Source organism: Artemia sp. Qi Xiang Cuo, chromosome 5 (genome assembly GCF_049724085.1).
Source record: "Artemia sp. Qi Xiang Cuo chromosome 5, ASM4972408v1, whole genome shotgun sequence".
Classification (NCBI taxonomy): Eukaryota; Metazoa; Arthropoda; class Branchiopoda; order Anostraca; family Artemiidae; genus Artemia; species Artemia sp. Qi Xiang Cuo.
In genome coordinates, this window is record NC_142798.1 from 81393076 (window position 1) to 81417169 (window position 24094).

Sequence of the window (24094 nt, forward strand, 5' to 3'; positions counted from 1 at the left end):
AACGTATTTTTATATTAATATTCTACATGTCATTATTTAATTAAAAATATTTTATGCATTATTTTGTTAAGTGTTCATTATTTTTAGGGTTTGGCAGACCGTTAACGTTCAGAATATCTATTAAAAAGGTCAAAGATGAAAGAAAAAGAATTTTTAGAGATAGAGATGCTACTAGCAGACTCAATTTTTCACGGAAGATAAAAAAGTTCAAGTTCACGTCGGAATTTTATCAAAGAACACAATTCATTTCTAATTTCTACAGAGAAAACAAAAATCTTCCACTTCAGTTCATTATTTCACAAAGACATAAAGATATTTAAAGTTCAATTCTAAATTTTTCAGTAGAAGATAGAAAAGTAATACCATACTTGTGAATATTTTCATGGAAGATAAAAAGTTCTAGTTCAATTTAAAATTTTCTCAACGAAGTAAAGAAAAGTTTAAGTTCTCTTCTGAACTTTACCAAAGAACACGCTTCAATTCTAATTTCCACAGAGAAAACAAAAATCTTCCACTTCAGTTCTTTATTTCACAAAGACATAAAGAAATTTAAAGTTCAATTCTAATTTTTCGGTGTCAGATAGGAAAAGTTATGCTCTGATTTTGATTATTTTCTATGAAGGTAAAAAGTTCTAGTTCATTTTTAAATTTTCTCAACGAAGTGAAGAAAAGTTCAAGTTCTCTTCGGAATTTTACCAAAGAACACACTTTAATTCTAATTTCTACAGAGAAAGCTAAAATCTTCCACTTCAGTTCTTTATTTCACAAAGAGATAAAGAAATTTAAAGTACAATTCTAATTTTTCGGTTGGAAGATAGAAAAAGTAATACCATATTTATGAATATTCTCATGGAAGATAAAAAGTTCTAATTCAATTTAAAATTTTCTCAACAAAGTGAAGAAAAATTCCAGTTCTCGTCTGAATTTTACCAACGAACGCACTTCAATTCTAATTTCGACAGAGAAAACAAAAATCTTCCACTTCAGTTATTTATTTCACAAAGACATAAAGAAATTTAAAGTTCTATTCTAATTTTTTGGTGGTAGATAGGAAAAGCAATACCCTACTTGTGAATATTTTCACGTAAGATAAACAGTTCTAGTTCAATTTAAAATTTTCTCAACGAAGTCAAGGAAAGTTCAAGTTCTCTTCGGAATTTTACCAAAGACCACGCTACAATTCTAATTTCTCCAGAGAAAACAAAAATCTTTCACTTCAGTTCTTTATTTCACAAAGACATAAAGAAATTTAAAGTTCTATTCTAATTTTTAGGTTGGAAGATAGAAAAAGTAATACCATACTTGTGAATATTTTCATGGAAGATAAAAAGTTCTAGTTCAATTTAAAATTTTCTCAACAAAGTGAAGAAAAATTCCAGTTCTCTTCTGAATTTTACTAATGAATGCACTTCAATTCTAATTTCGACAGTGAAAACAAAAATCTTCCACTCCAGTTCTTTATTTCACAAAGACATAAAGAAATTTAAAGTTCAATTCTAATTTTTCGGTGGTAGATAGGAAAAGCAATACCGTACTTGTGAATATTTTCACGGAAGATAAAAAGTTCTAGTTAATTTTTAAATTTTCTCAACGAAGTCAAGGAAAGTTCAAGTTCTCTTCGGAATTTTACCAAAGAACACGCTACAATTCTAATTTCTCCAGAGAAAACAAAAAATCTTTCACTTCAGTTCTTTATTTCACAAAGACATAAAAGAAATTTAAAGTTCTATTCTAATTTTACGGTTGGAAGATAGAAAAAAAGTAATACCATACTTGTGAATATTTTCATGGAAGATAAAAAAGTTCTAGTTCAATTTAAAATTTTCTCAACGAAGTCAAGGAAAATTCAAGTTCTCTTCTGAATTTTACCAAAGAACAAACTTCAATTCTAATTTCGCCAGAGAAAACCAAAATCTTCCACTTGAGTTGTTTATTTCACAAAGACATAAAGAAATTTAAAGTTCAATTCTAAATTTTTTTCGATGGAAGATAGAAAAGCAATACCATACTTATGATTATTTTCACGGAAAATAAAAAGTTCTAGTTTAATTTAAAATTTTCTCAACGAAGTGAAGAAAAGTTCAAGTTCTCTTCTGAACTTTACCAAAGAACACGCTTCAATTCTAATTTCCACCAGAGAAAACATAAATCTTCCACGCCATTTTTAAGTTCACCAAGACATGAAAAATTTAAAGTTCAATTCTAATTTTTCGATGACAGATAGGAAAAGTTATACTATGATTTTGATTATTTTCTATGAAGGTAAAAAGTTCTAGTTCATTATAATTTTCTCAACGAAGTGAAGAAAAGTTCAAGTTCTCTTCTGAATTTTACCAAAGAACACACTTTAATTCTAATTTCTCCAGAGAAAACAAAAATCTTCCGCTTCAGTTGTTTATTTCACAAAGACACAAAGAAATTTAAAGTTCAATTCTAAATTTTTCGGTGGTAGATAGGAAAAGCAATACCATACTTGTGAAATATTTTCACGGAAGATAAAAAGTTCTAGTTCAATTTAAAATTTTCTCAACGAAGTCAAGAAAAGTTCAAGTTTTCTCTTCTGAATTTTACGAAATAACACGATACAATTCTAATTTCTCCAGAGAAAACAAAAATCTTCCACTTCAGTTCTTTATTTAACAAACACATAAAGAAATTTAAAGCTCAATTATAATTTTTCGGTGGTAGATAGAAAAAGCAATACCATACTTGTGAATATTTTCACGGAAAATAAAAAGTTCTATTTTAATTTAAAATTTTATAAACAAAGTGAATAAAAATTCAAGTTCTCTTCTGAATTTTACCAAAGAACGCATTTCAATTCTAATTTCGACAGAGAAAACATAAATCTTCCACGTCATTTTTTAAGTTCACCAAGAGATAAAGAAATTTAAAGTTCAATTCTAATTTTTCGGTGGCGGATAGGAAAAGTTATACTATGATTTTGATTATTTTCTATGAAGGTAAAAAGTACTAGTTCATTTTTTAATTTTCTCAACGAAGTGAAGAAAATTTCAAGTTCTCTTCGGAATTTTACCAAAGAACACACTTTAATTCTAATTTCTCCAGAGAAAACAAAAATCTTCCGCTTCAGTTGTTTATTTCACAAAGACATAAATAAATTTAAAGTTCATTTCTAAATTTTTCAGTGGTAGATAGGATAAGCAATACCGTACTTTTGAAATATTTTCACGGACGATAAAAAGTTCTAGTTCATTTTTAAAATTTTCTCAATGAAGTCATGGAAAGTTCAAGTTTTCTACTGAATTTTACCAAAGAACACAATACAACTCTAATTTCTCCAGAGAAAATAAAAATCTTCCACATAAGTTCTTTATTTCACAATGACATAAAGAAATTTAAAGTTCAATTCTATATTTTTCGGTGGCAGATAGAAAAAGTAATACCACACTTGTTAATATTTTCCCGGAAGATAAAAAGTTCTAGTTCAATATAAAATTTTTTCAACGAAGTGAAGAAAAATTCAAGTTCTCTTCTGAATTTTACCAAAGAACACAATTCAATTCTAATTTCGCCAGAGAAAATAAAAATCTTCCAATTCAGTTCTTTATTTCACAAAGACATAAATTTAAGTTCACCAAGAGATAAAGAAATTTAAAGTTCAATTCTAATTTTTCGGTGGCAGATAGGAAAAGTTATACTATGATTTTGATTATTTTCTATGAAGGTAAAAAGTTCTAGTTCATTTTGTAATTTTCTCAACGAAGTGAAGAAAAGTTCAAGTTCTCTTCGGAATTTTACCAAAGAACACACTTTAATTCTAATTTCTCCAGAGAAAACAAAAATCTTCCGCTTCAGTTGTTTATTTCACAAAGACATAAAGAAATTTAAAGTTCAATTCTAAATTTTTCAGTGGTAGATAGGAAAAGCAATACCATACTTGTGAAATATTTTCACGGAAGATAAAAAGTTCTAGTTCATTTTAAAATTTTCTCAATGAAGTCATGGAAAGTACAAGTTTTCTACTGAAATTTACCAAAGAACACAATACAACTCTAATTTCTCCAGAGAAAATAAAAATCTTCCACATAAGTTCTTTATTTCACAATGACATAATGAAATATAAAGTTCAATTCTAAATTTTTCGGTGGCAGATGGAAAAAGTAATACCACACTTGTGAATATTTTCCCGGAAGATAAAAAGTTCTAGTTCAATTTAAAATTTTCTCAACGAAGTGAAGACAAATTAAAGTTCTCTTCTGAAATTTACCAAAGAACACAATTCATTTCTAATTTCGCCAGAGAAAATAAAAATCATCCACGTCAGTTCTTTATTTCACAAATACATAAATAAATTTAAATTTCAATACTAATTATTCGGTGGATGATAGAAAAAGTAATAACATATTTGTGAATATTTTTCATGAAGATAAAAAGTTATAGTTCAATTTAAAATTTTATCAACGAAGTGAAGAAAAAGTTAAAGTTCTCATCTGAAATCTACCAAAGAACACACCTCAATTCTAATTTCTCCAGAGAAAACAAAATCTTCCACTTCAGTTCTTTATTTCACAAAGGCATAAATAAATTTAAAGTTAATTTATGTATTTTTTTGCTCAATATATGAATATTAATATCAGACTAGATAATATTTTTTCCTAGGATAAATATCATACCTGAAAATATTTTACCAGACGTTAAAAATTTAAATTGAAATTTGATATAATATCAACGAAGTCAAGTACCGATCAAGTTCTCTACTGAATTTTACCAAAGAACACGCTTCAATTCCAATGCCCCCAGAGAAAACAAAAATCTTCCACTTCAGTTTTTTATTTCACAAAGACATAAAGAAATTTAAAGTTAAATTCTAATTTTTCGATGGAAGATAGAAAAAGTAATACCATACTTGCGAATATTTTCCCAGAAGATAAATACCATACATGTAAATATTTTCCCGGAAGATAAAAATTTCTAGTTCAATTTTAAATTTTCACAATGAAGTGAAGAAAAACTCAAGTTCTCTTCTTAATTTTCTTACAGAAGTGAAAAAAGTTTGCCCAATTCTGAATTTTACCAATGAAAATGAAAAAGCTCCCACTTCAGTTCTTAATTTCTCAAACTAGGTTAAGTTAGGTTAGGTTAGCCCACGTACGCGTCACTTAGGTTAGCTTAGGTTAGGTGAGAGACAGGCAAAAAGTTAGGGGTATGATTAGGTTAGGTTAGGTTAGATTAAGGTAGCTTAGGTTAGATTAAGTTAGGTTAGGTTAAGTTAGGTTAGGCTAGGTTAGCCTACGTACGCGCGCGTACGTAGGCTAACCTAGCCTAACCTAACTTAACCTAACCTAACTTAATCTAACCTAAGCTAACTTAATCTAACCTAACCTAACCTAATCATACACCTAACTTTTGCCTGTCTCTCACCTAACCTAAGCTAACCTAAGTGACGCGTACGTGGGCTAACCTAACCTAACTTAACCTAGTTTGAGAAATTAAGAACTGAAGGGGGAGCTTTTTCATTTTCATTGGTAAAATTCAGAATTGGGCAAACTTTTTTCACTTCTGTAAGAAAATTCAGAAGAGAACTTGAGCTTTTCTTCACTTCGTTGTGAAAATTTAAAATTGAATTAGAAATTTTTATCTTCCGAGAAAATATTTACATGTCTGGTATTTATCTTCTGTGAAAATATTCGCAAGTATGATATTACTTTTTCTATATTCCACCGAAAAATTAGAATTGAACTTTAAATTTCTTTATGTCTTTGTGAAATAAAGAACTGAAGTGGAAGATTTTTGTTTTCTCTGGGGAAATTAGAATTGAAGCGTGTTCTTTGGTAAAATTCAGGAGAGAACTTGAACTTTCCTTGACTTCGTTGAGCAAATTTAAAATTGAACTAGAACTTTTTATCTTCCGGGAAAATATTCACCTGTATGGTATTTATCTTCGGTGAAAATATTCACGGGTATGACATTAATTTTTCTATCTCTCACCGAAAAATTTAGAATTGAACTTTAAATTTCTTTATGCCATTGTGAAATAAAGAACTGAAGTGGAAGATTTTTTTTTCTCTGGAGAAATTAGAATTGAGGTGTGTTCTTTGGTAGAGTTCAGAGGAGAACTTGAACTTTTCTTCACTTCGTTGAGAAAATTTTAAATTGAACTATAACTTTTTATCTTCCGGGAAAATATTCACAAGTATGGTATTACTTTTTCTATCTTCCACCAAAAAATTATAATAGAACTTTAAATTTCTTTATGTCTTTGTGAAATAAAGAACTGAATTGGAAGATTTTTATTGTCTCTGGCTAAATTAGAATTGAATTGTGTTCTTTGGTAAAATTCAGAAGAGAACTTGAATTTTTCTTCACTTCGTTGAGAAAATTTTAAATTGAACTAGAACTTCTTATCTTCCGGGAAAATATTCACGAGTGTGGTATTACTTTTTCTATCTGCCACCGAAAAATTTAGAATTGAACTTTATATTTCTTTATGTCATTGTGAAATAAAGAACTTATGTGGAAGATTTTTATTTTCTCTGGAGAAATTAGATTTGTATTGTGTTCTTTGGTAAAATTCAGTAGAAAACTTGAACTTTCCTTGACTTCATTGAGAAAATTTTAAATTGAACTAGAACTTTTTATCTTCCGTGAAAATATTTCAGAAGTACGGTATTGCTTTTCCTATCTACCACTGAAAAATTTAGAATTGAACTTTAAATTTCTTTATGTCTTTGTGAAATAAACAACTGAAGCGGAAGATTTTTGTTTTCTCTGGAGAAATTAGAATTAAAGTGTGTTCTTTGGTAAAATTCCGAAGAGAACTTGAACTTTTCTTCACTTCGTTGAGAAAATTAAAAAATGAACTAGAACTTTTTACCTTCATAGAAAATAATCAAAATCATAGTATAACTTTTCCTATCTGCCACCGAAAAATTAGAATTGAACTTTAAATTTCTTTATCTCTTGGTGAACTTAAATTTATGTCTTTGTTGAATAAAGAACTGTCGTTTAAGAATTTTATGGTCTCTGTCTAAAAGAGTAAATAAGTTCGGTCTGGTGTAAAATTAGTATTATTAATTTAATATGAAGTCTCGAATTTTAGAAAATTTAAATTTTAAATTTACATGCAGATATTACGTGACAAAATTAAAACTTTGGTACTTACTTTTTCCATATGCCTCAGAAAATTTTTCAATGGACAATTAAATTTATTTATTTCTTTGTGAAATAAATAACTTATGTTGAAGATTTTTATTTTCTCTGGAGAACATAGTGTTTTATTGTGTTCTTTGGTAAAATTCAGTAGAAAACTTGAACTTTACTTTACTTCGTTTAGAAAATTTTAAATTGAACAAGAACTTTTTATCTTCCGTGAAAATATTTCACAAGTACGGTATTGCTTTTCCTATCTACCACTGAAAAATTTAGAATTGAACTTTAAATTTCTTTATGTCTTTGTGAAATAAACAACTGAAGCGGAAGATTTTTTGTTTTCTCTGGAGAAATTAGAATTAAAGTGTGTTCTTTGGTAAAATTCAGAAGAGAACTTGAACTTTTCTTCACTTCGTTGAGAAAATTAAAAAATGAACTAGAACTTTTTACCTTCATAGAAAATAATCAAAATAATAGTATAACTTTTCCTATCTGCCACCAAAAAATTAGAATTGAAATTTAAATTTCTTTATCTCTTGGTGAACTTAAAAATTACGTGTAAGATTTATGTTTTCTCTGTCGAAATTAGAATTGAAATGCGTTCTTGGGTAAAATTCAGAAGAGAACTTGAATTTTTCTTCACTTTGTTGAGAAAATTTTAAATTAAACTAGAACTTTTTATTTTCCGTGAAAATATTCACAAGTATGGTATTGCTTTCCTATCTACCACCGAAAAATTAGTATTTACCTTTAAATGTCACAATGTAATTGTTAAATAAATAACTGTAGTTTCTTATTTTTTTTGTCTCTGTAGAAATTATATTTACTTCGTGTTATTTGTTAAAATTGAGAAGTTATAAATTGAAATTTTATACAAATCTTATGTAAGATTAAATTTTTAAATATAAATTTTTATATTAAGTGAAAATATTTCAAAAGTACGGTATTGCTTTTCCTATCTACCACAGAAAAATTTAGAATTGAACTTTAAATTTATTTATGTCTTTGTGAAATAAACAACTGAAGCGGAAGATTTTTGTTTTCTCTGGAGAAATTAGAATTAAAGTGTGTTCTTTGGTAAAATTCAGAAGAGAACTTGAACTTTTCTTCACTTCGTTGAGAAAATTAAAATGAACTAGAACTTTTTACCTTCATATAAAATAATCAAAATCATAGTATAACTTGTCATATCTGTCACCGAAAAATTAGAATTGAACTTTAAATTTTTCATGTCTTGGTGAACTTAAAAATGGCGTGGAAGATTTATGTTTTCTCTGGGGGAAATTAGAATTGACTAGTGTTCTTTGGTAAAATTCAGAATAGACCTTGAACTTATATTAACTTCGTTGAGAAAATTTTAAATTAAACGATAACTTTTTATTTTCCTTTAAAATAATCATAAGGAGGGTATTACTTTTCCTATCTTCCAACGAAAAAAATTTAGAATTTAACTTTAAATTTATTTATGTCTTTGTGACATAAACAAATCAAGTGGAAGATTTTTGTTTTATCTGTATACCTTAGAATTGTAGTTTGTTATTTTGTAATATTCAGAAGAGAACTTGAATTTTCATTGACTTCGTTGAGAAAATTTTAAATTGAACTAGAACTTTTTATCTTCCATGAAAATATTCACAAGTATGGTATTACTTTTTCTATCTTCCAACCGAAAAATTAGAATAGAACTTTAAATTTCTTTATGTCTTTGTGAAATAAAGAACTGAAGTGAAAGATTTTTGTTTTCTCTGGAGAAATTAGAATTGTAGCGTGTTCTTTGGTAAAATTCCGAAGAGAACTTGAACTTTCCTTGACTTCGTTGAGAAAATTTAAAAATGAACTAGAACTTTTTATCTTCCGTGAAAATATTCACAAGTACGGTATTGCTTTTCCTATCTACCACCGAAAAATTTAGAATTGAACTTTAAATTTCTTTATGTCTTTGTGAAATAAAGAACTGGAGTGGAAGATTTTTGTTTTCACTGTCGAAATTAGAATTTAAGTGCATTCTTTGGTAAAATTCAGAAGAGAACTGGAATTTTTCTTCACTTTGTTGAGAAAATTTAAATTGAATTATAACTTTTTATCTTCCATGAAAATATTCACAAGTATGGTATTACTTTTTCTATCTTCCAACCGAAAAATTAGAATAGAATTTTAAATTTCTTTATGTCTTTGTGAAATAAAGAACTGAAGTGAAAGATTTTTGTTTTCTCTGGAGAAATTAGAATTGTAGCGTGTTCTTTGGTAAAATTCCGAAGAGAACTTGAATTTTCCTTGACTTCGTTGAGAAAATTTTAAATTGAACTAGAACTTTTTATCTTCCGTGAAAATATTCACAAGTAGGGTATTGCTTTTCCTATCTACCACCGAAAAATTAGAATTGAGCTTTAAATTTCGTTATGTCTTTGTGAAATAAAGAACTGAAGTGGAAGATTTTTGTTTTCTCTGTCGAAATTAGAATTTAAGTGCGTTCTTTGGTAAAATTCAGAAGAGAACTGAAATTTTTCTTCACTTTGTTGAGAAAATTTTAAATTGAATTAGAACTTTTTATCTTCCATGATAATATTCATAAATATGGTATTACTTTTTCTATCTTCCAACAGAAAAATTAGAATTGTACTTTAAATTTCTTTATCTCTTTGTGAAATAAAGAACTGAAGTGGAAGATTTTAGCTTTCTCTGGAGAAATTAGAATTAAAGTGTGTTCTTTGGTAAAATTCCGAAGAGAACTTGAAATTTTCTCCACTTCGTTGAGAAAATTTAAAAATGAACTAGAACTTTTTACCTTCATAGAAAATAATCAAAATCATAGCATAACTTTTCCTATCTGACGCCGAAAAATTAGAATTGAACTTTAAATTTCTTTATGTCTTTGTGAAATAAAGAACTGAAGTGGAAGATTTTTTTTTTCTCTGTGGAAATTAGAATTGAAGCATGTTCTTTGTTAAAGTTCAGAACATAACTGGAATTTTTCTTCACCTTGTTGAGAAATTTTTTAAGTGAACTAGAACTTTTTATATTCCTTGAAAATATTAACAAGTATGATATTGCTTTTTCTCTCTTCCACAGAAAAATTAGAAATGAACTTTAAATTTCTTTATGCCTGTGTGAAATATAGAACTGAAGTGGAAGATTTTTATTTTCTCTGTAAAAATTAGAAATGAATTGTGTTCTTTGATAAAATTCCGACGAGAACTTCGAACTTTTTTATCTTCCGTGAAAAATTGAGTCTGCTAGTAGCATCTCTATCTCTAAAAATTCTTTTTCTTTCATCTCTGACCATTTTAATAGATATTCTGAACGTTAACTTTCTGCCAAACCCTAAAAATAATGAACACTTAACAAAATAATGCATAAAATATTTTTAATGAAATGATGACATGTAGAATATTAATATAAAAATAAGTTAAATACATTATTACACATTATTAGTACACTTGCGCTTCACTTTCCGTCAATTCATCTTTATATTCATTGATGATATTGTCTGCTAATGTCCTTTTTATTCTGCCTGAGATTTCACTGTCTATTGTCACATTATTTTTACATAGATGGCAGTTTTGACACATTGACAAGATATGATTTATGATGTTGGTGCAGGAGTATGCTTGTCTTCTTCTTGTTCTCTTTAAAATGCTAAGACCGGAAAGAGGATGATAGGATTTATCAACAGGTAATGTGTTACCAGAAGCCGTAGCAAGGAGTTGTCCCCGATCATCGACAATTATTTTTAAGTTTGCATTCTCTTTGAGCACTAATTTCTCTGTTAATGATAATCTTGAATATCCACCGTTTACACGAGTGAAATTCTTGGGTGCTCTAAAGAAATCTAACTTTTCGCTGTCATGACAACGCATGCATCCATTTCCAATAGTGTTACCGATTTCACTTGTTTTATAGTTCAGGTCTGTCTCCTTGTCAGCATTCAAGACGACAATGATTTTTTCCTGTGCACAGACGTTCGTCGAATAATTGATCCTCACTTTTTTTACAGATATGACTTGTGTGTTTATCCTTCCACTGCGTAAAAAATACTGATTTAATGCATGCAATAAACTAGGTAGTGTCGATAACCTGCCATAGAGTACCAGTGGGAAAGCCAAGTCGTGTCCATGAATAAGCGCAGAGTATGATTGGTAGAGCCGTAACCATATTTCATGTCATTTTAAGATACGTAAAAAAGTTAAAAAAATACCATGTTAAAAAATTCAAGAAAGTATTTACAAATTGGGGAGGGGACTCTTTGAGGTTGCAAAATGGGTTTAGGAATGACATTATGAATGGAACTTGTTCAGAAAAGATATAATAAAGCCATAAAAAAGTATTAAAAAAAAATGGAGAGGGGAACTCTTTGGGGGGGGGGGGCCCGGGGAGGGTGTTTGGGGGACCCTAGGGGGAGGGATGTCCCTTCTGTGTCTCAATGCACAAAAAAAGTATAAAAAATGGGGGGAAGGGGAGGGGAGGGGGGAGGAGGAGGAGGAGGGAGGAGGGGAGGGGAGGAGGTGGTGGGGGAAGAGGGAGGAGGAGGAGGGAGGAGGAGGAGGAGAGGAGGAGGAGGGGAGGAGGAGGAGGGGGAGGAGGAGGAGGAGGGAGGATGGGAGGGGAGGAGGTGGTGGGGGAAGAGGGAGGAGGAGGAGGGAGGAAGAGGGAGGGGGGCCCTTTTGGGCCAGGGGGAACCTTTGAGGACCGGGGGGAGGGCCTTTGGGGTCCGGGGTGCCCTTTGGGGTCCGGGGTGCCCTTTGGGGTTCGGGGTACCCTTTGGGGGTCCGGGGGCCCTTTGAGGACCAGAGGAGGGTCTTTGAGGGTCTGAGGAGGTCGTTTGGGGGGTTGGGGCTCTATGGGAGCTTGGGGGGCCTTTGAGTACCGGGGGCTTCCTTCGGGGTTGTGGTGGTGGATCGGAACCCTTTGGGGTTGGGGTAGAGGACCTCACAACACTGTTCAAATGGAACTTGTATATTATAACGACCACACTCAAAACCTCTTCTAAAACCCTTTCTAAAATCTTCTTTCAAAATGTCTCTAACGGTTTCGCCGAAATAATCCCATAAAATGGATAAAACCGTTTCGCCCAAATAATCCCTAAACGTTAATTCAGCGTGTTCCTTTTGTTTGGCATCTCTGAGCTAACGCATTTCAAATTTCTAGGAAACCCTTTCCTACGTTAATCTCTTCATCTCATAAATTTTCCTAGCTAAACTATTAGGGTTTCGTTAGAATATCAATTTATCTCTCCGACTTAAAGCTCCGTGAAGCCGTATTTAAAAATAGAATTTCTATCTCTTTAGACTCCCGCATAATTCCAAGATAACATGTGATGTCAATTATAATTCCTGACACTAAAGATCAATGAAGCCCTATTTGAAAATAAAATATTAATTTTTCTCTCTGTCCTAAAGAATGTTTATCCCTCAGACCTAAGATTAAAGAAGCCTTAATGTTTCTTAATTCTCCCCTTCGTGAATCAATAATTTCCCCTAGCGATTATGTAAATCAAGTTCACAGGTGCTACTCGTGACAGGACCACGTGGCTTATGGTTTTCCAAGTGAGAAAGTTCCTGTTTTTTCATTCTCACTGACAAAAACCATAAAAACATACAAAAATGTGAGAAAATTCCTGTTTTTCAAATTCTCACTGACAAAAACCATAAAAACAGACATAAATGTGACAAAATTCATGGTTTTTCAAGTGAGAAAATTCCTGTTTTTTCATTCTCAGTGAGAAAACCATAAACCACGTGGTTCTATGCCCATATATGGTGTGGTGACACGACTCAATAATGCATCTCTACTTTTATCAGGTTTTCAATAATTGAGTATTAAACATTAAGAAAATCTTATCTAAAAACAGCAAAAAAAAAAAAAAATCTGCTAACTTACAATCCAGCTGTAGAAACAATCTGTCGGCTGTCAATTTCAAAATCCAACAAAAGGCTGAAGCTGTATAGTAGTAAATGCGTTCTATAATTCTATTCAACTTGAAAATAAAATTCTTGACTACGAATGATGTAAGAAATAGCGATTGAGAAACTGCATCCGAAATGATTTAAACTCATTTCATAAAGACGATACTTTTTTTTGTCAACATATGAAGAACTGTGTATATTGCAATATTTGCAATAGCATATTGCATCTGTCTGGTTTTTATGCAAAGTAACAAAAGAGACGAAAATTAATGAACAAGAGAGCAGTGAAGAATTATGGTATACAAAGTTATATTTGGCAGGGAAAGTCACTGGTGATAAATCACTAGGGGTGGCACCGTGATTACGTGATTGTCGGGGATTCGGGGAACCAAATTTTTTTTCGAGGTGACGGATAGATTTTCGGGGAAATATCCGAAAATTCGGGGATAGTGCAAGCTCTGTTTGATTTCTAATCAGGAAAATCGAAATACTAAACCACACGAAAAGGAAAAGCTCCGACTTTGCGGTTAACGCAATTAAGAATTGCCGTAAAACTAATGTAAATTCGACCGAACGCCGCCGCTGCGGCGCGCGGCGGGGGGCTTGGGGCGCGCGGGTAGCGTAAGTCAACTTCGGCAGGGTGTGCCCGGACCTCGCATCGGCGGTGTTCGGTCGATCCGCCGGCACGGCGCTGGGGTCTACTCAATAGCATAGGTGTCAGTTTCTGTAGGTCCAAAGTCCTTTCTTTCCCTTTTTCGTTATCTACGACCAAAGAAACCCTAGAAAGGACACCTTACTCGCTACGATCGATATGTCATTGTCTTTCGGAAATAACCCCTCCCACTTCAAACACTAAAGAGGAATTTCCAAAAATATCCCTGTTATATTGACGATGGACCATTTTTACATTCATTTACTTAATTTACGACCCCAATAACCCCTTAGAATGCATGTTTTTTCAGTGTATGATTGAGTAATGAATTTTTAGCTTTGCCCCCTCTCTGCACTTTAAGGGTGAATTCGATCCATTTCGCCTAGGAGTACCGATGCCGACTTTGGATATGCTAATAAGCACATCTTTCTTGATGAAATGGTATAAAATCATTTTTGTTGCAATTTATTCAAGGTCGACCCTTTTTTGTCGTATCTTTATTGTTTACCATTCATAGGGGGGGGGGAAGGGAGCAACCGAGGCAGTTGCCCTAGACGCCGTGGCTTTGGGGGAGGGGTGCCGTGACTGAGGAATTGCCCACTTTAATCCAAATTTCTACTCCGTTCCGGCTTTTTGTTGCTTATATTTGTGTCGAGAAGAGCACTGTAATTAATTTTCCCCCGGGCGCCGCCAACCCTAGGAACGGCTAAGCCTATGGGCCCTCAATTCTATGGAAGTATTGATATGGAAAAGTCTTCAAAATAAAACTGGCTTTGCAGTGGCTTTCTGCATAAATAATCAGTTTGGATGCCCTTAGATACGTGGGAATCTCCGCCATTAGCACATTACGTCTGTTTGTGTATTCCCTACTATGGTTCCCACGGGGGGGGGGGGGATCTCTGACTCTTGAGATGGAATACTTAAAAAAAAACGCGCTATTTTGGACGTTTCACTTATCTTTCTTTTTTCATTGAGTGAAGAGCCAAGATTCAGAACAGTATTTGGACAAATTAAAATACGTAAAGTAGAAGATTCAAGAGACTCAACAACGATGACATATTTTACATTTTTTTTAACCAAGCCTGATAGTTTTTTTTTTTTTTTTTTTTTTTTTTTTTTTTACAAACTCTTTTCTAATTTCGAAACTGTCTTTAGAGTTAATAAAACTGAGACGCCTCTTGTAGCAATGGCACGTACCAGGGAAATGTAGACAAAAGGAAATGGTATTTTATATTAAATTTTGCTTCCATGACGAAAATGTGTAGATTTATTCAGTTTTGGTCGTAACGTTTTCAACCTGGTCTTTTCTATACATAAAGTTGATATTGGGTAACCTAGAGGCCATCTCTGTGTCAATTTTTTGTATTTCAATTGATAGTGACTCAAAAACGTGAGTTTTCTGTAAAATTTTCGTAGCTAGGGTATTAAGCTTTTCAAAGTTTTAATATTTGAGTATGCTTTAATAACTGATGGAATTTTATTTGTCCCAATTTTTTCTTTAACTGTTTGTTTTTTTTCTTTAACTGTTTTGCTTTGATTTTTTTGGCTTGTTTTTTTTTTTATTTGTCACCCAGGTTTTTTTTTCAATGTTAGGGCTTGCTACTACCAAAAAGTGCATAACCGCATATGGAGGTCATTTTCATTAAAAATTGAATTCTAGTTTTTTCCTAATCCGATATCATTTTCACTACCCCAGGCATTTAAAACGGCCAATAGAGTAACCAAAAGAATCGTTCGAACGAGGTGTTCTTCTATTTTCTACAACTACTGGTTTGATACTGTGACCTTTGAAATCTACAAATACAAATATTCATGGGTTGGGATCTGAAATGCTAAAAAGAAGTTATTTGGGTAATAAGTCTTTAATTTTTCAAAAGGGGTCCTTTGTTAAATCCTGCTTTTAGAAAATATCCCATCCCCCCCCCTCTGTGGATTCAAGTATGAATGTAATGTTTTATTTACAACAAAATTTTTTCACAATGAGGGGTGAGCTGTCTACTAATCAGCACTCACATTGGTTGCCTAGTTTTTCAAACGAAAGGATATTCCAGGGTCTCCCCCCCCCGCTGTCAATACTGATTGAGTGGTCTCTTGTAGAAAGTTGAAAAAAATTGGTATTTTCGGCCTAAACCACCAGTCGGAACTAAAAATTTTTATTTTCAAAGTGAGTCAAATATTAAGCTTATGTATAGTGTACTGGTTAAATATTTTGAGCTTTATCCTTATCGTTTTATTATTAATATTTTTATAATTTATTTTTAATTTTTAAACTTGTATTTATTTTATTTCTTTCTTTTAGAAATTACTGTCAAGTTTACCAGATTTGGCATTTGGATCTATTGCATTAAACGAGACCAAAGACATGTTTAGGATCTATTTCTTTGGGTCGGATCTCATGATTTTGGTGAAAACATGTTTGATTCTTTCTGATAAAAGGTAATTGCGAAAAGGCTAATGTAGTTTCGTCTGCGAATTTCAGCGTTTTACCTAGGCTATTTGATTGACTGATAAATGTAATATTTAATCCTGTCATTAATGTGGTTGTTGATATAGAAAATAGTTCGTCAACTTCGAACTTTTCTTCCAATACATGTTTGACGAATCAGGCTCTATAAAGAATAAACTGCCGAACTATTTTGCCCTATTTTCTTTTATTCTTTTTTTTTGCGAATATATAAATTGGCTTCCTCTTTGTACAATGATACCAAGAGTAAACAAATTTAAAGTAATTCTGCCTTACACATAAACATCAAAAAACATTGTGCTTCAATATTAACGTCATTTCACTACTATTATGAATAAGAGCTCACTCCAGCACCAAACCGCCTGAAGCCAACACAGCTATGCACGCTCCTCCTCCATCCAAATATATCCATTCAAAGCCCCTCTCTTTACTCCATCCCAAGAGTCTCCAATGTCCCTTGATTTTTTTTTTGCGACCTACTCCCTCCCCATTCGGAGACGACCTGCTTTTCGTTTGGCCCTAGATGGTGGGCCGACAGGGACCATATTAGACAATCTGTCATCCTTCATCCGCAGAACGTGTCCTAGCCATCTCAACCTTTCTTTCATTATAGCCCAAGAAAGTGGGATTGGACCACATTTTTGTACAGCATACTGTTTGAAAAACAGTTAGTCAGACGAGTAGGCTACCCGAAACAATCCGTAGAAAATTTCTTTGGAAAACATCTAACAAGTCCCTCTCTGTCTAGTGTCATCACTGTTGCTTCCAATATCTTAATCTTGGTTATCATACTTATCTTCCTATTTTTTCAAGCTTTTTCCAGCTGGGCCTCGGTTATTCTACTTTTAACGTCTTCAATACACGTTAATTACGCCGTTAGGACAGAGAAAAGGAAAAATATGAAGGATTTTTCAGGTTCTTTCTGATGCAGATTCCCCGTCTTCAATTTCTTCCGTCAAAGTTCTTTCGTTTTGTTCTGTTATATTATTCTTCGCTACGCCGTTGAACCTTTCACACTTAGATAATTAAAACTTTACGTTATCGCCCAGAAAATTATGTCTTTAAAATATGCAGTACAAGGTATACTTGACCTTTACTTAGAATTTTACCTCACATTGGTTTATAAGGAAGATTCCATATAGCAGCAACAAAATGAAACTTATTTTTACTGATAAGAAATATATTATGTTTTATTATTTAAAACTGACACAGATTTATTCTGTAAATGAATCCTAATTTAATTAAGTGAATTTTTCAAATGCTACTATGGAACTAAGAGAAATCGATGGTAAAACATTTGAAAGTTACTCTTCTCATCTCTCCCTAAAATGACCCTCGGATTGATGAAAGCTCGTCGCGTTGAAATAACACGGGACAGAACCCCTCACCATCCCCCTATAAAATGATCCTCAAATCGATGTAAGCTTAGTACTTCTAAATTATCAAAATCATCAAAACACCTCTAAAAAGATCCTCTTATTGATAAAAGCTTACTGCGTCTGAATAATGCATGACCCCTCATCATCAAACTCCCTCCGAAGGGTTCCTCAGAATGGTGGAAGCTTACTACGTCTAAATAATACAGAGCGAAACCCTTTATTAAGGGAATAGAAGATCGGATACATTTAGCCTACTGCAGCCCGGGTTCCTTGCCATGTCAATGGCAATTCCTGAGTAGACAGTAGCCTCTTACCTACAATTAAATAAAAGAAAAGTTTTTTCAACTGAAAATAAGGAACAACATTAAAACTTAAAACAAACAGAAATTATTACGTATATGAAAGGGGTTGTGTCCTCCTCAACACTTTGCGCTTTACGGTAAAGTTTTTAGTACTTTTTAAAAAGCTTCTTATTGTTCAAATTAAACACTTGTGTTTCAGGAATCGTCCTTAAAGAATTGGGACACAGTTCAAACTTTAGCATAAAGACAGAGGAGTTGAGGAGGAGGCAACCCCCTTCATATACATAAAATTTCTGTTCCTTTTAAGTTGTAATGTTGTTCATTACTTTCAGTTCAAAAAACTTTTTTTTCATTTAATTTCTGATTGTTTTTTAAGTAATCCCAGGAAATCTGGCCGTCTCCACTGAGAAATATCCTCCCCACGGAAATAATCTCTAGACAGTTCAATCCTGGTGAAAATTTACCCAGGAAAATTACCCTTAAGAACTCCACGCGTAAAATTGAGACGAAAAAGAGAAAGCAAGACATATAGAAAGAATTTTGTATAAAAACTTTTGCAAATTCCCCCAGCATATAATTTCCTCTGACAAGTTCATCCCCTGGAAACTTCCCTCCCCATAAAAAATTCCCTCGTGGAGAAATCTTTAGCAGAGAATTCGACCCCCCCCCTTACCCTAGATTATATGCATGCTTACCAATAACTAATACTATGCGTAAACAATGGGCAAATTTTTTGACTTAAAGACCTTTTCCCTGGAGCTGTGGGGGGTCATATTATGTACAAAGGTATAGCTATTGGGCCTTTCAACCATGACGAACAAAATGGCTATCTCAGTATTTCGATCGGACGATTTTCGGAAAAAGGGGCGGGAGAGGGGGCCTAGTTGCCCTTCAATCATTTTGGTCACTTAATAAAGGGCACTAGAACTTTTAATTTCCGTTTGAATGAGCCCTCTCACGTTATTCTAGGACCAGCAGGTCGATACCAAAACCAATGGAGGAAGCTCCCCTATTGACTAGGTTGGGTAGATAAAGGTTGCTGTTCTGCCCCTAGAGAGGGTTGTGGGTCTCTGGGGTGCACCACAGGCACCTTCTCCGTCCCTAGCTCTTCAGGGAGAAATCCAGCTGCGTGGCCTCACCGTGGCAGAAGGGTGGCAACATCCCTGCCAACCTAATCTTGGTGGACGCTGGCTAAGACGCAGAAGGGGTGCCGTCGGATTGGGAACCCGTCGGTTAAATATATTCCCACGAAACGATGGAAATGGCATAAAGAATTAAAAAACCAACTTTGGCTACGGCATTTCCGGCAAGCGGTGCGTCGGAGGCTACGGCGACCCGGACGAAAAGTGAACTAGCCGACCACCTGTTGAAACATCGACAATCCCTCAGTGTGGGGTGCTGGAACGTATGTTCATTAAAATGCCCTGTGATCCGGACCTTTATTGCAGGCGAATGTGAATGATATTGTATAGACATTCTGTGTGTATCTGAAGCCCGACTAAATGGAAATTTGGAAGACGAGCCCGTCTCCACGCCTGGTAGAAAATCCGAATTCCACTTTTTCAACTCCGGACTTAGTGATGGCTCTGGTAATGCGGTGGTCAGTCTCCTCCTCAGTACTAAGGTAGCAAAATTTCTAGATTAATGGCAGCCTATCTCATCTCGTTTGGCTAAGGCCCGTCTTAAGGGTCACCTGATCAACATTACTGTCATCTCAGCCTATGCACTAACCAGAGCCGCTGACGAAAGTATAGTTGACGAGTTCTACGATGCTCTGACCCAGTCATTGAGAACAGTCCCAAACCGTGATCTACTCATCCTATGAGGTGATCTTAACGCCCATGCTGGAAGCTGCGAGACAGACCGCGAAAGAGTTGTTGGAAGATTTGGATGGGGCGACAGGTGTGAGCGTGGAAGGAGGCTCGTAGAATTTGCCCAGCAGCATAATCTTGTATTGGCAAATGCGTTGTTCCAACACAAACCATCCCAGAGGATTACCTGGCGCTCTCGAGATTGGAATAGCCCAATCCCAGGTGGATTATTTGCTAATATCCTCCCGATGGCGAAGCTCTATACACAAATGTAGAGCCTACCGTGGAGCCGACGCAGGAGCGAACAATGGAAATATAACCATAAAGCTCGCCTCCAGGAAACGAACGCAACCTCCTCCGAGATACGATGTAGCACGTCTTCAGGGTAAAGCAGTCGCAGAAGAGTTCCGCTTGGAATTAACTAACCGTTTTGACATCCTGTCCGCGGACGAAGATAACGAACCAACCACCATAAACAAAGAAGACGAGTGGAAGAAGATCAGAGACACCATAACAGACGCCTCTAAAAAAGTCCTCGGCAGGCTGAGTCAGAAGCGGAAGAGGTGGATCTCAGAAGAGACCATCAAGCTATTCAACAAGAAATAACAGACCGGAAATACCAAGTCCACAGTGTTCAAAACACTTAGAAAAGAATGCCATAGATCCGCCCGCTGTGACAGACAACGCTCTTGGGACCACTTGGCAGCAGATATGCAGAAGGCTGCTAGTCATTCAGATACCAGAAAGCTTTACCAACTACTAAAAAAAGCAACTGGGAAAAGTAAAAAGATCTCAACTGGAGTGAGAGGGGAAGGTGGAACGCTTCTGTTAAGAAAAGATGACATAATCGCAAGATGGCAATATCACTTCCAGAAGCTGCTGAACCCCAGTCAGAACATCCCTTCCAGTCAAACGCCCCCCAATAATAACGCCACTGCATTCCAGCCAAGCAACCCGATCCATAACTGAGTACCACCGAGTCAACAAGCCCCATACAGCAACGTAAATGTTCACCCTCCCTCAATACAAGAGATCAAAGAGGCAATCAAAAAGCTGAGGAATCGCAAGGCGCCAGGCACAGATTCTATCCCGGCAGAAGTCTAGAAAACTGCTCCTATTCTCGCTGAGAAACTACAGAAGCTCTTTTGCTCAACTTGGTCTCAGGAACGGTTTCCCCAGGAACTGCAAGACTCGGTTATACTGCCTGTCTTCAAGAAAGGCGACCTCACTGAATGCAAAAATTACAGAGGGATCTCACTTATGAGCATTGCGGCAAAGATCTTTGCAATGATTCTGCTTAACCGATTCCGCAAAGTCCACAACGAAAGAACCCACCCCAAACAATCTGGTTTCCGAGCCGGCACGGGCTCTCTTGACCAACTTCTCACCTTGTGACAGATTTTTGAACATCGAACCAAGCATCAACAAATCACCATCGCTGTCTTCATTGACTTAATTACGGCCTTCGATTCAGTCATCCGGCGAGGAATTTGGATGGCAATGGAAGATGACTGTGTCCCACCTAAGATCACACGACTGATTCAGGCTTACTATCAACACACACGAGCCCGCATCAAGATGAAGGAGAACTTTCTCCGCTATTTGATATCGACTTCGGTTGGAGGCAAGGGTGTGTACTCTCTCCCGAACTATCCAATTTTGTCGTCGATTGGGTAATGAAAAAAGCAATGCTAAATTTCGAAGGAGAAGAGGTTAGCCCTGATTTCAGTATCACCAACCTGGATTATGCTGATGATGTTGCTCTTCTAGGAAAATCCGTTGGCGAAGCCCAGAAAATGCTTCTGAAAATCTTCGAAGCTGCTGCCTCAGTGGGGCTCAAGATTAACACTAACAAGATTGAAGCTATGTCTAGTGCCTCGGGTCCAAATTTTACCCCTATAACCCTTAACCATAGGCAGATTGAAGTTGTCAATAAATTCAAGTATCTCGGATCATACATTAACATTAAAGGCGGATGTAGCGAAGAAATCCAATGCCGCATTGCATCAGCTTCCGCTGTCTTTGCACAGCTGTGGAAGCCGCTATGGAAAAGGCTATTCTATACCCTTATAAATCGTGTTATAAAATAACCGATTTAGTTGTTAATTAACTAAGTGATAATATCTACTAAGCCAACTATTTAATCTAATATCAAGCAGTTTATGCTTTTAAAGTTGCATTTATATTAGAAAGTTGTCAGAAAGAGAGTTAGTTTTTGGTTTGGTTTGTGTGCAATAGCTCTTTTGGGAATGTTTTACGGCTCTTATAGGGTATTTAAAACAAAGGGTATATGAAAACAAAGACCTATTGTGTACAATTATATTTTAATATAATTACAATTATATAAGTATACAATTATATAACTATATAAGTACAATTACAATTATATTGTGTACTTCATTTACGAAACACCCTCGTAGTGGCAATTCAAAAGCCCAAAAATGAAAATGTTCTCAAAAAGATTTAATTCTTTAATTCCTCCCACATCATCTGTTTAGTGGGTCGAGTGTAATGTAAAAAACCTGAGGGGGAGGGGATAGATTTCCAGAAGTTTTATTTTTTGGTATTTTCCTAAAAAAAAGAAATATGCCTCCTCTCCTAGATTTAAAATAGAATCACTTTTTTGTATCTTTGTTAAAATAAATTAGTCCTCTCCCCTTTGTATTTTCGTTTATTGGCACTCTGTCACAAAAACATTTTTGAATGGTTGTGGCCAATTTGAATGCAGGCTAACAATATACAAGTAACTGCAGGAAAGGCTGTAGAAGCTGGCAGTTGTGGCACACGTGCTAGATATACCAGTAATGGCATTTTGACTAGCAGCAACCCGTAGTATAACTGCAAATACGAATAATAATGCACTGTTTTCCTATCACATAGAATATGACTCCTTGAATATTTAATTTTTGTTTTGTTTAGTTTCTAGTTTTTGCTATTATATTCTCAGTTTATATCTACGGTAAGCTACGGTATTTTACTTTGTCTTATTCGGGTCATTTTTTGCATTGTCGTTTTTGGCCCTCTTTGATTATTACCCTTTCTTTTGTATTTACTGAACAGGAAAGGGCATTAAGAAAAACAATCTTTTATAATCCCGTTATTTCATTATAAGAGATACATAATTTTCTGATTTATAAGACAAATATAGTAGTTATCCCTCTCTTTTCCTCAAGCAGTGGTATAATTTTCGTCAAAATCCTGGTGGGGAGAGGGCAAAGTTGGAGCCAATTTTCGCAAATGAAGTGAAAATGACAGTAAAAACTGAAAAATGAGTCATATAGTACCGTAAAGGTAAAAATATACTAAAGAAAACTGACCCGTTTCTGTGAATGCTTGAATTATGCAAGCTTATCTTAGTTTTGACATGATTTTGGAAGAAACTGAATTTCAGCTGCGGGGGGGGGGCAAGGTCTTGGAGGGGCAGTTGCGCCCCCCCCCCCTCCCCTGCCCCATAGCGAATTATCCCCCTGTCCTTAAGGGCAGTAAGTTTGGTCCTAATGAGGTCCTCTAAATGTTTCCCTTAATTTCATAGATTTACAGCACGGAATATGTCAGGTTTAGATTTTGTTGTTTTCTTTCAGAGAGAATTATGATTTTCGAAGTAAATCCATGGCCTTTAGCTTAACAGAAGAAGAAAAGCGCAATGTGTCTTGGAATGACAGTGGTTTTTATGATTGTAGTTCTAATAAGAGTTTTTCCCCTGGATCCTTTTCTAATTCTTCAGAATCTGGAGGCAGTTTTATCAGAGGTTTGGTTTTCTCTCTCCTCTTTTTAATTATGTTTTTTGGCAGTGTCTCGACCAGCGTTGCCAACACCTTGATATAAATTTTACCAGTTTTCCGACTAAAATTGTACCGCGAGAGATTAATTTGTACCATCTGAACAGCATGTTAAAATTTGCGGTAATCAGAAGATACCCTAAAATTTCCGATACCCTAAAACTTGAACAAACATCCTAGTCAGAAAGGAGCAAGTAAAGCCAGATGCACCCGAAAGTTTGTATTGTACTAACAGATTTCCAGATATACCGCATTATGCCAGAACCTCTAAATTGTACCAAAAATGGTACAATTGTACTGCGTTGGCAACGCTGATCAGAACCTTGGATGTATCATACCGTACCCATAAATAATTTCTGTGACCACACCCTTGAGTTGGTTTTAGGCGTCCTCCCCTAAAATACCCCCGGAAAATACCGCCCCCTCCCGCGGAAAATACCCCTGGAAAATACCCCCCCCGATAAATACACCTAGAAAATACCCCCCCCCCCCGTGGAAAACAAAGCATTCCACATTTGAGAATTTTATTTGTTTTTTTTTCCGTAGGGGGGAAGGAATTTTGGTGCTTGTGTATTATGCGCCACTCACTCAGGTTTACGCTGTGTAAAATTCGAGAACTCGCCAGTTTTTTCGTTAGTTTCTTCGTTACTTTAAAAATAATTTTGGGCTATAGTTTTGTATATTGGGGGGG

General features: G+C 34.6%; 1 protein-coding gene across 1 annotated transcript in view; it reads left to right on the top strand.

The window, feature by feature from the left end:
• Nucleotides 1–24094, top strand: part of LOC148952618 (follistatin-related protein 5-like) — a 166429-nt gene that overhangs the window by 26070 nt on the left and 116265 nt on the right. The window contains exons 3-4 of the mRNA XM_089089238.1: nt 15968–16104; nt 23206–23372. Coding sequence (XP_088945364.1) covers nt 15968–16104; nt 23206–23372 — 304 coding nt within the window. The remainder of the gene's footprint in view (nt 1–15967; nt 16105–23205; nt 23373–24094) is intronic.